General features: G+C 51.9%; 6 protein-coding genes across 6 annotated transcripts; 2 read left to right on the forward strand and 4 right to left on the reverse strand.

Annotated features, from left to right (window-relative positions):
• Nucleotides 1-873: 873 nt before the first annotated feature.
• Nucleotides 874-2,213, reverse strand: EV422DRAFT_492164 (phosphoribosyltransferase-like protein; the record flags this gene model as incomplete). Its single annotated transcript, XM_053067585.1, has 6 exons — nucleotides 874-1,023; nucleotides 1,105-1,254; nucleotides 1,339-1,504; nucleotides 1,562-1,760; nucleotides 1,827-1,894; nucleotides 1,960-2,213. Coding segments are annotated over 6 exons (987 nt in total), but the record flags the coding sequence as incomplete, so codon positions are not given.
• A 409-nt stretch (nucleotides 2,214-2,622) lies between these two features.
• Nucleotides 2,623-4,803, reverse strand: EV422DRAFT_144829 (MBOAT, membrane-bound O-acyltransferase family-domain-containing protein). The gene is made up of 5 exons (XM_053064840.1): nucleotides 4,260-4,803; nucleotides 3,623-4,176; nucleotides 3,357-3,549; nucleotides 2,949-3,287; nucleotides 2,623-2,879 (listed from the first exon to the last, which is right to left on the reverse strand). The coding sequence occupies exons 1-5, from the start codon at nucleotides 4,707-4,709 to the stop codon at nucleotides 2,799-2,801; spliced, it is 1,617 nt and encodes a 538-aa protein (XP_052929351.1). The 5' UTR covers nucleotides 4,710-4,803; the 3' UTR covers nucleotides 2,623-2,798.
• Nucleotides 4,804-5,373: 570 nt separating this feature from the next.
• Nucleotides 5,374-7,410, forward strand: EV422DRAFT_563705 (Phytochelatin synthase-domain-containing protein; the record flags this gene model as incomplete). The annotated part of the gene is made up of 5 exons (XM_053072103.1): nucleotides 5,374-5,632; nucleotides 5,705-5,876; nucleotides 5,937-6,114; nucleotides 6,178-6,212; nucleotides 6,273-7,410. The coding sequence occupies 5 exons, from the start codon at nucleotides 5,374-5,376 to the stop codon at nucleotides 7,408-7,410; spliced, it is 1,782 nt and encodes a 593-aa protein (XP_052929352.1).
• A 59-nt stretch (nucleotides 7,411-7,469) lies between these two features.
• EV422DRAFT_144919 (uncharacterized protein) lies at nucleotides 7,470-8,523 on the reverse strand. Its single transcript, XM_053064841.1, has one exon. It carries the CDS (start codon nucleotides 8,416-8,418, stop codon nucleotides 7,528-7,530), a length of 891 nt encoding a protein of 296 aa, XP_052929353.1. The 5' UTR covers nucleotides 8,419-8,523; the 3' UTR covers nucleotides 7,470-7,527.
• Nucleotides 8,524-9,692: 1,169 nt separating this feature from the next.
• On the reverse strand, nucleotides 9,693-9,915 carry EV422DRAFT_491467 (cytosolic 60S large ribosomal protein L39; the record flags this gene model as incomplete). Its single annotated transcript, XM_053067537.1, has 2 exons — nucleotides 9,693-9,741; nucleotides 9,812-9,915. Coding segments are annotated over 2 exons (153 nt in total), but the record flags the coding sequence as incomplete, so codon positions are not given.
• Nucleotides 9,916-10,768: 853 nt separating this feature from the next.
• EV422DRAFT_514580 (uncharacterized protein) lies at nucleotides 10,769-15,528 on the forward strand. Its single transcript, XM_053069248.1, has 4 exons — nucleotides 10,769-14,584; nucleotides 14,648-14,717; nucleotides 14,787-14,892; nucleotides 14,956-15,528. Exons 1-4 carry the CDS (start codon nucleotides 11,049-11,051, stop codon nucleotides 15,471-15,473), a joined length of 4,230 nt encoding a protein of 1,409 aa, XP_052929355.1. The 5' UTR covers nucleotides 10,769-11,048; the 3' UTR covers nucleotides 15,474-15,528.
• The last annotated feature ends 19 nt before the right edge of the window (nucleotides 15,529-15,547 follow it).

Below are 15,547 nucleotides of genomic sequence, written 5' to 3' on the forward strand. Positions count from 1 at the left end.
ATAGAGGAGCAGAAGTGTTGATACAACTTCGTCGTTTTAGTGGAAACACCAAAAACGCCGAAGGGGAAGGGGAAGAAAAGCGAGGCCAAGACTGTTCCGTCGAAGAGGCTAGAGGTATGCGGTGCAACTTCTCTGGCATGTGGCAACGGGCGGGACTGATGGCCTACCATATGACAGCAATTCGTTAAGGCACCGGACAGCGACCCGACACACAAGAAGTCGGTGCTGTTCGTATTAGATAAGAACGAGGTTAAAGGTATGGCTTTCGCATACCTACGTGATACGCTACGGTCATGGACACAAAGCGTTAACCACCTTTCTCCACATAGAGTTCCGGAGACGCGAACCAGTAGCGGACGAAGGCACACCGACCCGCAAAACAGAAGTTGACGCAAAGAAAGTCCTCAAACCCGCACCACCACCCATGCTCGCTGAAGAACTTGAGCGCCTGATAAAGAGCGCCGACACTGCCGATGTGAAGGCAGCTGAGCTTGGCAGGCTGGCTATGGAGAGCGCCATGGAGAGCGCCATGGAGGGTGCTGTCTCTACGTCTTCGTTCACCGTGACCACCACCAAGACAACGACTCCGTCGAAGAACAACAAGAAGTCGGCAGGTGGCAGATCGACCGCGACCCCCAAGAGCAATGGAAAGAAAAAGACGCCAAAGGGCTCAGCCAAGAAGAGACCGATTGCCGCCGATTTCATGTAGATAATTTCGGTATGGATCGATTTTCCCTCCCAGAAATTGCCACCTGTATGTGGCCTCCTCCCATTGCAAAGGCAGTACTTATTTAGAGCTATTTCCATTTTGTAACTTAAATGCCGGCTACTCCCAATTCATGTATCTAAGCTTTCCTATATAGCGTGAGATCTTCATATGGCGGTGTGAAATAGATACGAGATTGACTCTCCATTGTGGTTCCTCCGAATGGCCTCTGCTAGCACCCCACTGATATCGATGACCCGTAGTTTCTTCGAGGCCTTTTGTTTCGAGGCCAAGGGGTACGTGTTTGTTACGATCACCTGAGAATCCAACGATATAGAGTTACGAGGTCCTTTTCGAGTAGCATCGACAATCCATCGGAACTCGAACTCCGTCCGTACCTCATCAACAGCCTCACAATCATCAATCTCCTGCATCGCATTCCCGGAAAGAATTCCATGCGTCGCAATGATCCTCACAGTCGACGCTTTGCAGCGCTTCAGATGTTCCGCCGCGTCCAAAAAGGAATGAGTTCCGTCAATGATATCATCCTGCACACAAAGGGAGATCCCGGATCTTCAGCTTTCCAAGTCGTGTTGCGCGATGAAAGCGCCTCCGTGGTTTCAAGAACGCACCAAAACAAAACAATCTCTTCCGTTGACGTCTCCTACGAGCGTCAATCTGTTCTCTCGTCCTTCGTCATCTAAGACCGCAGTTCCTTTCGACGACTGGTGTATGTGATATCGCTCGCGATGTATCAAGGCGAAATCGGTTTGTAGCTTGTCTGCTAATGCTGTCACTCTGCGAAACGATGTTTAGACGTGGCTGTATCCTGGGAACCTTTCCCCGTCCCCCTACCTCTTGACACCTCCAGCGTTCTTGGAAATCACGACCGAGTCCTGGTAGTTCGGATAGTTCGCCTTGATGTACTGTGCAATGCATGGTTCGGCAACGAGGTTATCTATCGTGGTTTTGAAGAAGCCTTGCACTTGAGTGGAATGCAGGTCCATTGTGATGACGTGATCTACTCCGGCGGTTGCGAGCATGTTTGCGACGACTAGGGGAAAGAGTTGGAATCAGTGAAGCGCTGTGCGTCAACCTTTTTGGACCTAGTTGTGCTCACGTTTAGCGGTTATGGCTCCCCGCGCCTTCTTCTTCTTCGACTGCTTGTTGTATGGGAAATATGGCACGCTGCATATAAAACCTGCATCAGCCAATTGCACTCCCCTGTATGTCAGCAAGTTCTCCGTAAATACACAGCCGTAATCCTCTTAGCACTCGCAATCTTGCACGCGTTTATCATAATCAGCAGCTCCATCAGATGGTCGTTGATATGCATAGACCCAGACTGGATCAGATAAACATCCTCGTCACGGACAGAGACGCCAATCTCCACCGCCGTTTCAGCGTTGGAGAACCGTTTCGTAACCGCAGGCGCGGCTGGACATCCTAGTCGGTCGAGAATGAGGGCTGCGAGATCGGGGTGCGAGGAGCCCGTGAAGATTTTGACCTGGACATGAGGGAGGGAGGTATTAATATAAGGAGCATACTCTCGAACGACGAAAAGTGGGACTTGTCACCCTTACCTTGCGCATGTTTCGAAATTTTGGTCGGGAGTCGTCTTCCGCTGGTGGGTCGTCTCGCACGGAAGGCTCCAAAGTCGCACTGACGGGGGTCTCTAGGGAATCCACACTTGCGTGTGTCGAGCGTAAAGAAGGGTGGGGGTATGAATTCTCAGCGTAAGTGTGTCCTATGGGAAAACCCTATGGCCTATGGCTAACTGGAGGGGAAGTTGAGCAACACGGTGGGCCAAAAGCAGGGCCAAAAGCGCAGGCTGTGCTGAGCACAAGCGTGCTGCCAGCGCGTTGATTCAGATGATTCCCTAGCTCTCCCTTTTCATAACTCTACTCACATTTCTTTGCAACACTATAACAATAATGACTGTGGGGTTCATGGGCGAGTAACTAAATGCGAACCATTGTCTACGTGTGGCTAAACGGCGGACCATCATCAAAAGTCTAACGCTACAAAGGTCTGCGATCGTCGGTGGGTTTCGGGCGACTGTCCCAAAAACGGCTTGGATGCCTCCAGTTGGCTATACGAATACTTCTCTGCAGTACGCAATGCCGAGCAGCGGTGGCCCCGTGTACATTGCAAACCAAAAGAAACCGTTGCCCTGTGTGACATAACATGTTAATGAGTGTGCTGGGTTGTCATTGGCGGTTCTGCGAATGTCATAACTTACCCATCGTGGATGCTTCTTCAACTTGGACCACCTCGACACGTAAATCAGTGGAATCTGCAGCATCTGCATGATAAACAGGTACATCCGCAACCTCTTCGAGAGAACGACCATGACAACTTCATGCAGACAACTGGACAAGAAGAACGTAAGGAAAGTCGCATTGTTCTTCGACAGCTTGTACTGCGAGATGGATTCGAGGTAGACGTGGCGGAGGAGGAACTCGTGGACGGGTTTGTTCCATTTGCGCGCATATTCGTCAAACGTGACGCTGTTCCACCAGTCGTCGTAGAACTGGCGATCTGCGAATCGTGTCATTTCGGCGAACCAGCATAACACGCACTGTTGCGAAGGCATGTCATCAAAATTCATGAAGAGAGAACATGAAGTCAACATGAATACACGACTTACCTCGAAAATCAGATAGAAGATCATCATGTATGCAACCATGAACGGAATGAGCAGTTGCGTCAAGCTCTCGACAAAAGTGATCGATCCCATGTTCATCAACACAGGATATATCAAATGTTCGATTGTGATGTAAAGGCACATGCACACGCCAAGGAACCCGGCCGTCTTCTCGAAAACATACCACGGACGAATTCTGCAATGAGGAGGGTCAGGCCATTGTCGCTGCGAACCACATGTTCCTAGAAGTCGAGCCGTTTTGAACACACCTGTTGGTACGAGGATACTCCAGTTCGTACACTAACGTCGGTACTAAGAGATAGTCGATGAAGTTGTAGAAAGTGACATTCTTGGGGAACTCCGTGTTTCCCTTCCGTAGCTCCACCTGCGTTTCCTGGGCTTTCTCTTTGCATTCCTCCCATTCCTTGTTGCTCGGCGCAAGTTCGGAAGAGGCATCATTCAATTTCTTCATTGAACCCGCCAGCTCGTCCATCCTCCTCTTGTACTGCTGCACCTTCGTCCACTTGTGCAGCATCTCAGCGTTGTATGACATATACGAATGCTGCTTCAGTAACATCGCCATTGTGTGGATGGTGAATGACCCTTTCTGCGTCCAACTCCAATTGTCACGGTTGTACACCCAATACAGTGCGATACCGAACCAGATGGTCTGGTAAGTGTGCTGGATGGCGCGTGCAACCACTCGTGGCGTGAGCGAGCCTTTTGCAAAGACGCTTCGGATAGAGACCAAGAATTTTGTAAAGAAGAAGACGGAGAACAAGCTCATGATGAGGACTATTTCGGAGAAGAGGAAGTCCCAGCTCTGTTGCGGCAGGAGTGAGTTGCAAATGTTGGCATTAGCAATGAAAGTCTCAAGCTGGATTTAGAAAATCATTGTGGTTGTACCTCCGAGAACATCTGCGTCGCAAGATGGGTCCCGATGAACTGGCCATCATTCTTCCAGTTGTTGAAAAGATTCAAGCTCATATACGCGGCCATTGTCATCCATACGAGCGTAAAAAATCCTCGAAACGAGTTCTGACTTTCTTGAAGCGTCTCCCAGTCCATCAACGACGGACGAGCCGAGAAAGAGTTTGCACGAACCCTGCCCGCAGGTCGTGCGGCAGGAACCGAGAGGTTGTCCCCTTGCTTCTGATTCGCATCCCCGCTGACACCATTTGCGTGAGCCTCCTTATGCAGCGGTGTAGGGGTTCCCGGCGGAGATCGGCGGGTTATCAAGTCCCCTTCGTCGGTAGACGCTGTTTCCAGGTAGGGGCCATTTTGCAGGGCCACATCTGCGGGATCTTTGAACTTTGCGTTGTTCACTACCCCGCGTATCGGTTTTGCCGCGGACATTGGACGACTCGACGTCTGCTGCGTTGCCTACTAGGTTTCCTTTACGAAGTTGGAGCCCCTTTGAGAAACGTGATGAATACACCGTTTTGCAGACTTTTCTTGCTCGCGACACCAGTTCCGCCTATGGACAGCTCAAGCGCTAACACTCCGTGGAGCAAATAGCTGAGACTCAGCCAATTACGCTGCGACTACTGCCGAAGTAGTCGTTTCTTGGCAACCGTCGGACGTGGATGGTTTCTCAGATTCTCTCCGGATGCCAGAGACCCCAAAACCCTTCGAATGACATCGCCCGCTTATTTCTTAAGTGGCCACGCGACAGTCATCCCAGAGATACCAGAATCTCGGACAGTGGGTCTCATTTGGCAAGTTGTTGGATGCCGGTACCGCCTCCGTCCACGTCCAAGCCCCCGCATGCATGGCGCAATTCACAGCTGCTGGAAGACATCACCAATGCAGATTTGAAGTTGAAACCGTAGTCATCGCTCGACGCCGCAGACTGGGATCCCAGTGCCGCTTCCATTACTCCTGAACTTGCTTTCCGTCGATGTCTGCAAGGAGGGACAGTTCTCCGCCGCCATGCGTCTGCGAAAGACCGTCGGCCGGCGCCGCCGGCGCTGCCGTTGTGAACAGTTCTCACCCGAGCATAAGATCTCCCACAAGCGGAATGAGCACGACCTCGTCAATTGCAACGCTCTCACATGTGGAGCGACAACAGAAGATCCCTGAGAAGACTTTCTACAAACGGGTCCTGCCCAGCACGTGCACGCCGTTCAACTCTTCAAAGGGTCGAGCATTGTTTTCCGAGGCCCTGACAGAGGGATACATGGAGACGTATTTCTCCCTGTCGCTGCAGTTTCTTACTCAGGCGGAACCTGCTTTTTGTGGCCTGTCCACTCTCTGTATGATCCTCAATACTCTTGAGAGTGAGTTCTGACACATTTCTGGGGCACTCCACTCCGTTAAGTGCGCTAACATGATGACTGATCTGGTTCCAGTGGATCCCGGAAGGCAGTGGAGAGGGAGTGTGTGGAGATGGTACGATGAATCTATGTTGGACTGCTGTCGGCCATTAGAGCATGTCCTTAAGAGCGGGATTACACTCCCCGAGTTTGTGTGCTTAGCTCGATGTAACGGGCTCAAGGCGACCATGAGCCGAGCGGATAAGGCGTAAGAGATGAAAGCCGGTCGCTTTGCATGGATTATCGGAACTTATGTGTCAACTTGCAGGACGAAGGAAGCGTTCTTGATGGCTTTGAAGCAGACTTCTCGGGAGCCAAGCGAGTTCATGGTGGTGTCTTACGACCGCGGAACACTGCAGCAAACGGGCAGCGGTCACTTTAGTCCGGTGGGCGGATACAACGAAAAGGAAAATATGGTGCTGATTCTGGATGTTGCCAGATTCAAGGTAGTGAAGAGTACGAGATGATACGCTACCGCGCTGTACTGATCCCATCTGATTTCTCGACAGTATCCCGCTTATTGGGTGTCATTCGACCTTCTATGGTATGGGTACATTATAACAGACGTACCTGATTTGTGACGCCTAATTTCTATTCCAACCAGGGAATCTCTGCAGCCAAAGGACAGTGCAACCAACAAGCCTAGGGGTTATATAACTTTGACCAAAGGCAAAAGGTCTTATGTTCAGTCGGCTCTTAGTCAGCTGGCTGTCAACCGGGAGTCTTGGCCACGTCTGTCGAGGATACTGTTCTCGGAGCTCCCACGACGCTTTGCCGCAAGTCCACCCAACAGCCCCGCGGACTTCATCAACGTCGTGCTGGAGTCAATACCAGACGTTTACGATTCTGTGGTGGAAAACAGGATGCCTTTGTTTGTAACGCCAAGTCCCATCCCCGTGTCGGATGGAGACGGATGTTCCAAGGATGATGATGATGAGGAAGACCCCGTCGCGGCGTTCGAAAAGTACATGGCCGGCTTGGATGAATTGCTGCTATCGCTTGCGCAAACTGAGCTCTACAAACTGGTGGAATCCTCAATGGCAACGCAGCGAAAAGCCAAGCGGAGGATAGAAAACGCCAATCTCGCCGCCGAAAAGCTCTCGGACCTGGTCAATGGACGTGTAACGGCCCTGACGGACGAACTTGGCGGCGAGAATTCCGCACCCCCCAGTTCGCCCCGATACCACTCGAGTCGAAGGGGATCGGTCGTGCAGTCGCAGCTTCTCCTATCTTTCCGCCCAACGCCGCTGTCGTCCCCCGCCATATCTGCAGTAGACCTGCTCCCGCAAAACCATCCCGTCAAGGACTTCACTGCATTTCTCACCATGTTTCTGTTTGCGCTGTTCTCCTATAAACCATTCCATGAGGACCTTCCGGACGTGTTGGATGAGAGCATAGACAGCCTGCCCACCGCTCCTATTCAGACTGCCGCCCCCGCTCCTGCTATCCCAGCACGCCCTTACCGTCGAAGAGAGTCGATGGCTGTGCGAGTACGAGAAGTAGTTAATCTGGATGTGGCTGGCGTGCAGGACCCGACATTACGGAAGGAAGTGGCTTTCTTGAGGTCGCAGATAGCTGCGTTGACGGAGCTTGTTGATTCGGACACTCAGCCGACGAATGGGGTTCTGACTAAGGTTCCCGAAGCTCCGGATGTTCCAAACTCGAACGGCACTGCTGGAGCACAGGCCATTCCGCCATCACCTGGATCGGTTGTCGACGTATCGCCACCTGTGTCAGTCTGATACCTGGACGCCTAGCGTACGCGAACCGCTTCTTCTTGCGCGAAGATGGGATATTACGGGTATTGGCTAACTTCGCTGCCATTACGAGCCAGGCATCCGCTCTCCATCAAAGTGCATCTAGATTGACGTACTCGAACATATCTCGAAAATGTCGCTGAGACGGACTCTTTTTCTTGTATGTACAGGACGAGTGGTAAGAAGGAAATAATCGAGAAAATACGCCGGATTCTGAGAGAACATGGAGCCTATTTCGGCTTGCAAAATCTGCGAAAATGGCCCTTGTAATGGCCAACGTTCACGGTTCATGGCCAAGGGCCAACTGTGCAGGCCAATGATACATTTGAGTAACTGCCTATGTACCGTATGAAGGCCGAACATCGAGACTCCCACTCTACCTTGTTTTTTGCCCAAAAATTTAATCCGGACGGTTCGCTCTCCTTGAACTTCCTCATCGATCCACCTCACGCGTTTCGGGGAAGTTTCCGTTCGTTGCGGGGAGGTGGGTAGTTGTACGTGCTGTACACTGGAACAAGAGGGGCAAGAGGGGTTGGAAAGGGCTCGACGGGGTGTCGCACGGGTCAGTGAAGCTTGTGGTGATGTAGAATTCGCGATAGATGGCGGACGGTTATTGGGCGGATCCCCATTCGACGTGGAATCTGGACGTGATGATCCATCATCGCCGATGCTTTCCAAAACCATCCACAAGTCAGTCGATGACCCCCTTCTCATCGCCACAGGAGGAGACGGCACAATAGCAGCTGCCTGTCTCGAGGACGGCACTTCGGGCACGCCCGCCCAAAAATTGTCGTCTTCGCTGCATGATTCATCACAGAATTGCGCCGGCTCTTTGTTGGTGAATGTCGGAGTGGCAGCATCTATTACGTGCGACTGAGGCGTCGGTGTGATGGCCGTTCTGTCGCTTTGCGGGTTGAGAGTGTCTGCGGTTGGATGCGTCGACCTTTTGGCGCGATCGCTAAATGCGGTCCAGATATGGGGACATCCAAACATTTTCGGAAAATACCGTCAGTTTCAATGCTTACAGTAGTATATGGACTCTTCAATAGCCTGGGGATATGTGCATTGGCCTGTCCGTGCAGAAGTGCAGGCCTTGATGAGCGTTTGAAGTTCTCTGCACTGAGAAGCCAAGATGACCTACGAAGCTCTCGACTGCTTGGAGGGAAAACGAAAGTGGTATTTCCAGGTGTCTCTTTCATTCTATGGGTGTTGTTTGTGAGCAGCGAGCGGTCAAGTGCTTGGACCCTTTCTTCCAAAGTGATCAAATGTGTGGTGAACTCCGAGTTTCCTGCCCTCCAATGGGCTCCATACTCGAAGGTCGGATGGGGCGATGTGTCATGCCTGTAAAACTATTCAAACCTCCAGGGACCGATTGCGAACACAAATAGAACATGCTGTGCTACGACATGCGGATCCTCCGGTTAGGATCGGCGGTGTACAGAAGCACAGCCTGTGACTGCCAGCAATAAAACGGAAGTCGGTACCCGAAATGGGCAAATGTATAGACTATGTACAAAAGGTCGTGGCAGGCTGGCAGTATATCGAAAGAGTCCGAACTCAAAATGCACATATAAGGACGTACTCCTCCATCCTTCTAAAAATCCTGATCTTCCGCGGAGACGGGGATGGTTCGGGGTTTGATGTCCCCTCGACCTGGAGAAAGTGCAGGACGCCTTACAAAGTTAGCCAGCATCGGGACGCAGACTTCTCCACCTCCACTTTCCACTCCCATAACTGTGGTGTTGTAGCTCCGAACACGGTACCGAACTTCATGTGCAATCCCACTGGTGTGCAGCAACAGCCGTGAACAGTACGGCGTTCCTGCAGGCGCTGACCGTCTCATGGAAGCCATGGACTTTGCGAGGCCTCGAATCACAGGCCGATATTCCCACGACCCCTATGCTGCCACCGGCCGGGAACCGCTGCTCCTCCCGAGTCCCCACCCAAATCACCGCCTTCTCCTCAAGTTGCCAAAAGCCTTTCCGGACAGCGGTCAACCATCGATCCATGAGTCATGCCACTTCCAAAGCAACCTCGTCCCATGGTGTCACCACCCCCCCAGCGTTCGTCACCACTAGACCGTCGGCGTTGTTCTCTAATTGCGCTTCGATCACGAGAATCCCCGCTTTTCCACCAATGTCCACCTCTCCACCAGGGGCTGCACTGCGTCAATCGAGAACTCAAATGTATTAAGCTAGGGTCGTAAGGACATGCCCCTCGAAGTCATCATTCCATCCGGTGAGATATACGAAAGGAAGACGACTAGCTTAAAGGTTGAGCTTGGTGCGGCGCCAGTGACGACGCTTCGCGTTGTATCTGGAGCGGAAGGTAACGTTAGAAAATCTTCCAAGGCTTAACCAGCGGGTTTTCAGAATGGAGGGCATACCGGATTTTGTTATCCGTGCGCAAGCGAATCCAGTTAGGAATGGGGCGGTTTTGCTTCTGCTTCTTGCCCAGAATGCGCTTCACCTTGAAAGACTTGTTGGACGGCTAAGCGAGAGAGAGAGAGGAAGACATCGTGAGTCGCACGTTTTGGTTCCAGTTCCACATCGAGTCCACGTTGGCAGCCGTTGCCCCGATTTGACATTCGACATTCGGTCGGGCAGCCATTCCCCAGTGCAATGTGCCCGTTTCCGTGTCGCTGCTCCCTCGCTGTCGATCTACCACTGGTCTCCCACGGGGGTTTCCAAGCTTTGTCGTTCGAATCTTGTCGGTCATAGGTCCGATTACCCACGTCGAAATGCCTCCCCATCAGTGGGCAGTCCTCATCCATCCATCCATCCATTCTCAACCAAGCATCCATTCATCCATCGGTCCTTCCCTCCGAATGTTGCCAGCCCCACCACCATCGCCGGTCGTGGTTATCCGTCCGCGCTGTTGTGCTCACCATCTTGTCCTATATGTGGCTGACCAAGTATGAGTTGATATTCGCCCGAATGCGTCGCTGGCTTCGTCAATCGCCTACTGCCATTCAATCTTCACAGTTGAATTAAAGATATCTTTGGCCACGTGTCTTTAGTTAAAATCACACCGACGCGTTGAGGTAATCATTAGTGACATCTTTCCGCTCCAGCCCCCTCCGTCAAATTCCGTTCCGCACTCATCGCCTGTTCATCTGCGGTACGAGATCCTCTTGGTGGAACTCCGTAAATCGAATTTAAGCTCTGAGTTGACAAGGACGTGCATTGTTCCACTCTCCAAGAGACTGGATCTCGGTGGGGTTGTCGAGACTAACCAAGTGCTATATCGATCGAGGCCGAATCGTCCGTCCCTTCGAAGGAATGTGAAGTTGTCCCCATCCCTGGGACCTCCAACCACATATACTTTCTTTCTGAGGGCTACACCGCGTAATATCCCCCACTGCTGCATGTTGTAGAAAGTAACACACACGTACCGAGGCAGTCCCCTAGAACAACGTGGTGCATGCCGTATTCCGCTGCCAGACGAATGCGCTGCTAATTATCAAGGTCGAGTTTCTGACCTACAGTCACTTGTTCTCCTTGCTGCTGCAAACTACCTTTTTTCGCTGCATGCTGTGGGGTCGATGCTGATGTGCCGTGAAGAAGTTTCCTGAAAAGTCCTCAATCGCAAAAGCCGGCAGCGCATTCTCTCCGCCGTTCCTCATGACGCAGATCGAGCCTCTGGGGCTCGCGATTCCTTTTGCTGAACGTTCGACGCCCAATCAGTCTTCGGCGCTACATGATGTTTTGTGTCGTCATGAGTTGGACCGCAATATGCGCAGGACATCTTCTGCTGGCGATATTCCGAGAACTTGGAAGGGGAATCTTGGCGCTGCATCGCACGACATCCTCAACATGCGCCGGGGAAGCGCAGCGTCTACTGGAACTACAGGCACTTCGAGAACGGGGACTAGTAGTCTATATAGCACGAAAGACAGCGACCCGACGGAAGTGGCATCGCATCTCGCGATGAAACATAGCGCTCTCATGAATGGCGTTTTTCCGTCTGCGACGATAAAACCTTCCTCGCCTGCCACAGCAGAATATGAGGAAACCTCGACACCATCTCCTTCAAATCGCAGCCCCGCGACGAGTCCACCGACCCCCAAAGCGTCCTATACTCCAGGGAAGAAACCTTTACGTTCAGTTCTACGAAGGCCATCGTCACCAACTGCATACTCAAATCCCATAAACTCGACATGTCCGCCAGATGGCGCATTCATTCCCGGCTTGCACACCTCCGTTATCGATCATAATTACTCCTTCCCCGCAGCGCCAAGAAGTGTGCCAAATCTTCGCAACACAGGCGGCACACCACCGGCGCCCGCAGAATCGAGCAGCTCCCGCGAAACAGCCATCGGATCCTCAAAGCAAAAGCTTCGCAAGGCTAGTGCCCCAGAGACGAGGGAACGGGATCTTGTTGCGGTGGATGACAGGATGAAGGGTCGTCCAAGGAGTGCAGGCGCTCGACGATCCATCGATGAGGAAATCGACGTGGAACCAAGGGTTTCTTTCAGCGTAGAGGCGGGGCTTTCCACATCCAGCGGTGCTGATTCTAATGTTTCTGAAGGACATTTGAGAGCGTTCTCGGCATTTATGGGCCAAACACGAAAGCATAGTGGTGGAGATGCAGCACCTGAGCAGATGACAGCGGAGGAAGTACGGGGAATGCGTATTTTTCTGGAGCAGTGCCACAAACGGCGCGGATACAAGGGGGGAAACACCAACTCTATAGGATCCGACGACGACATCCAACACCGGCAATATAGCTCCCCGCCAACAAAGCCTAGTTCAAAAGAAAAGCCGAGAGAATCGGAAAGGACAGACCACGGGGAAGGTCCGTCTTTGCCCAAGCGCAAGAGAGCGAAATCGTCGAGCGCCACTTACACTACCACCAAACAAACCCATATATCAAACATGAGCATCTTCAAGCCGCCCTCGGGTTCTGGCTCACCAAATGACGCATTTGCAGTGACTGTTGTTGCGGAGCATCTGAACAGCAGCGCACGCAGCAACGCTGAAGACGGTGAAAGAAGTACCCGTGCGATATCGAATGCATCGCACGACTCTGAGGATATGGACGAACCGCAGATAATCACGCCTCCGCGAAAATCGAGCAGCTCGATCAAATACCGAAAGCTTTATTTGAATACAGCTATGTTAGATCCAGAGGTCGTTGATAGTGCTGCCACTGTCGCCGAATTGCAATCAACATGGAGACCAGGTCGAGGTCGGTCTCCATCCAATTCGCATACCTCGAATGGGTCAAGCGGCAGTCGGCGGCCCTCCGACGCTTCCGCAAAGAATGTTCGTTCACCTTGGCTGAAATCAGTGAGGCTGCCACCGCGGTGGCTGTCATTACGGAATGCTATGGCATTCACCAACGTACTCATTATTACGGTCGCAATCGTCATCATCTCCGCTGTCAGCTTCGTGCTGAGCAAGGATACTGCACAGAAAGCGCTCGACACTCTCGGGACCGTTACGCTGAAATCCATGGCTCTAGCGGTCGCTGGCGTTTTTGGGCGAGCCGAAGAGAAGAATGTGGACACGGCCACAGCGGTATCCTTGTGGGGGATGAGACCGGATTCGCTTGTGTGTACCGCGTTTTTCTGGGCATCAATACGCGGACAATCTCGGTGGAGCGGGGATCAGTTTTATCTGGTGGACACCAAAGGTGCATTCTGCGGGGTCCTCGTGTCATCCGTCGAAGATTTCGAAACCTTCACGATGATAGGATTGGATGACAACGCCCCAACTCCCTTCATACTCCGGCAGGCAAATGGGACAGCCCCTGCGCCTCGCTACTCGTATCAGATCGGAACAGATGCAAACAAGTACTGCCCGAATCTCGTAACCACGGCATGCGTAGAAAAAGCGCTAGACACCGTAAATCGCACCGCGGACTTGTATGACCCCACTCAGAGACCGTTTTACCGCATGGCGATGGAAAGCGATCAACCTAGTTGGACGGGAGTGTACAACCTGGGATCTGGGGATGGATACGGAATCACGAATGTCCTCCCAGTCAGGCAGAGAAACGTGCCGTCGGGGGGAGGACAGCTACCAGCAGACCCAGACACTCTTTTGAACATCGTCGCTGTAGATATGCATCTGGAGTCGATATCAGCATACTTGAGTCAATGGCTTTCGGCATTGTTACGCAGTTTCGACCCACAGCATAGCGACCTCCTTTATGATGGTTCCGATTATACCCAACAAACCCTACAATATCTGATTGCCGAAATCAACACAGAATCAATTTTGGCGTCCTCGTGTCCCGGACTTACTGGTACCACGCCAGACGATCCCCCGGCTCTGTTTTCATCACTCACAGGAAATCCGTGTCTCGGAAATGTCGCACATACCGTTGGACTACTGTCAGCTCTCCCCACGTCAAACGTTCTTGACGAGCAGGGCTTATCCATTCTATCGACCCCCATACGGTTGTGGTCCGAGTCGACGCTAACCATCGCTGCCCGATTCACGCCACGATCCGGTATTCAATGGGCCATTGTGATTGTAATACCGGGCGTCTATTTCAACATCAAACTCGGCCAAATGTACACACTTACGATACCGCTGACCGCCGCGCTAGTACTTGTTGCTGCCGCTTTGAGTAGCTTTCTGATAACACGTGCCATCGGTCTACCTCTGAAACGAGCGGCCGAGAAGATGATGAGAATAGCAGATCTCAATTTTGACGAAGACATGGTCGATCAGGAAAGCTCGAGCGACGATGACGAGCCCGAGGAGGTTCGCTCCGGCAGACGGTGGAGTTTCCCAAGTCTAGGTCGATTCTCGCGGTCACCGTCGAGCGTCGACAACGCCGCTGAAGAAGATCCCGACTCGACTACCGTTGCGCGAAGATCCTTCTTCCTGCCACCAACAATGGGAGGTTCAAAAAACAAGCGTGGCAAGCGGCGCGGGTCCGTGGCTTCCAACAAAAGCCCAAACTCGCGGCAATTCATGCTGAAGGAGATCCAGCTATTGAACACCGCCATGGACGCGATGACTTCGGGCCTCAAAAGTTTCAGCAAATACGTGCCACTCGACGTCGTTGCTCTCCTTGTAAAAATGAAGCGCGAAGCCGTTTTAGGAGTTGACGAAATGAGTCTGAGTATATTTTTCTCGGATATTGCAAACTTTACAACGATTGCGGAGAGTATGAGCCCCCAACAGCTTGTGCTTGTGATGAGGTGATTGTTCAGGTTCCGATGAGCCTTTCCCGGCCAACCACTGACTACATCTTTGGCTTCTAGTGAATACTTGAGTGAGATGTCCAGCATCATTCTTGAGAGCCAAGGCATCGTGGACAAGTTTATTGGAGATGTGAGTCCAGCGTCTTATTTCCTTTTTAACTTTTTTGTCGTCTAATGTTGTGCATCACTCATGACTCAGGCCGTGATGGCATTCTGGAATGCGCCATTATACCTGGAAGAGCATGCCATAGTAGCTTGCGATGCTGCACTGAAATCACAAGAGCGCTTAAGCGAAATGAGAGCAGGTAAACGGTCAGACTTCACCTGTAGCTTTTTCGCTGATGACTGAGCCAGGTCCTACTTGGCAGATTGGCTGGAGAAAGGATATCCAGAGATACGCGCTCGAATCGGTTTAAACACCGGTCCTGCGCTGGTGGGAAATCTAGGCTCGCCGACTCGTCTCAACTACACATGCCTCGGCGATACCGTAAATCTCGCATCTCGACTGGAAGAACTCAACAAACGATATCATACGTCCATCATCGTCTCCGACGCGGTTCGTGATCAAGTACACGAATACTTCGTCCTACGACCTTTGGATTACGTTGCCGTGAAGGGGAAGACGGTGGCAAAAAAGTGCTTCGAACTTGTTGATTCCATTGAGGGATGTGATCCGGCGGTCTCGCGGCGAATGGTACTGTACGAAAAGGCATTCGATTATTACTGCCAAGGGGAATTCGAACAAGCAAAACATCTCTTCGAGTCATATTTAGTCGACGTACCATGGGATGTTCCAGCAACCATGCACCTAGAGCAGTGCATGCGGTTGGAAGAGGAAGGTGTGCCATCGAATTGGAGTCCGGTGGTGGTTTTGGATGAAAAATAACGTCGGACATATTTGCATTTGCAATTTTTTGGGACTTTGACTGGCTGTACATAACTCCACTGAATCATATTATC

The sequence above is a fragment of the Fimicolochytrium jonesii genome (assembly GCF_025526975.1).
Source record: "Fimicolochytrium jonesii strain JEL569 chromosome Unknown EV422scaffold_2, whole genome shotgun sequence".
NCBI lineage: Eukaryota > Fungi > Chytridiomycota > Chytridiomycetes > Spizellomycetales > Powellomycetaceae > Fimicolochytrium > Fimicolochytrium jonesii.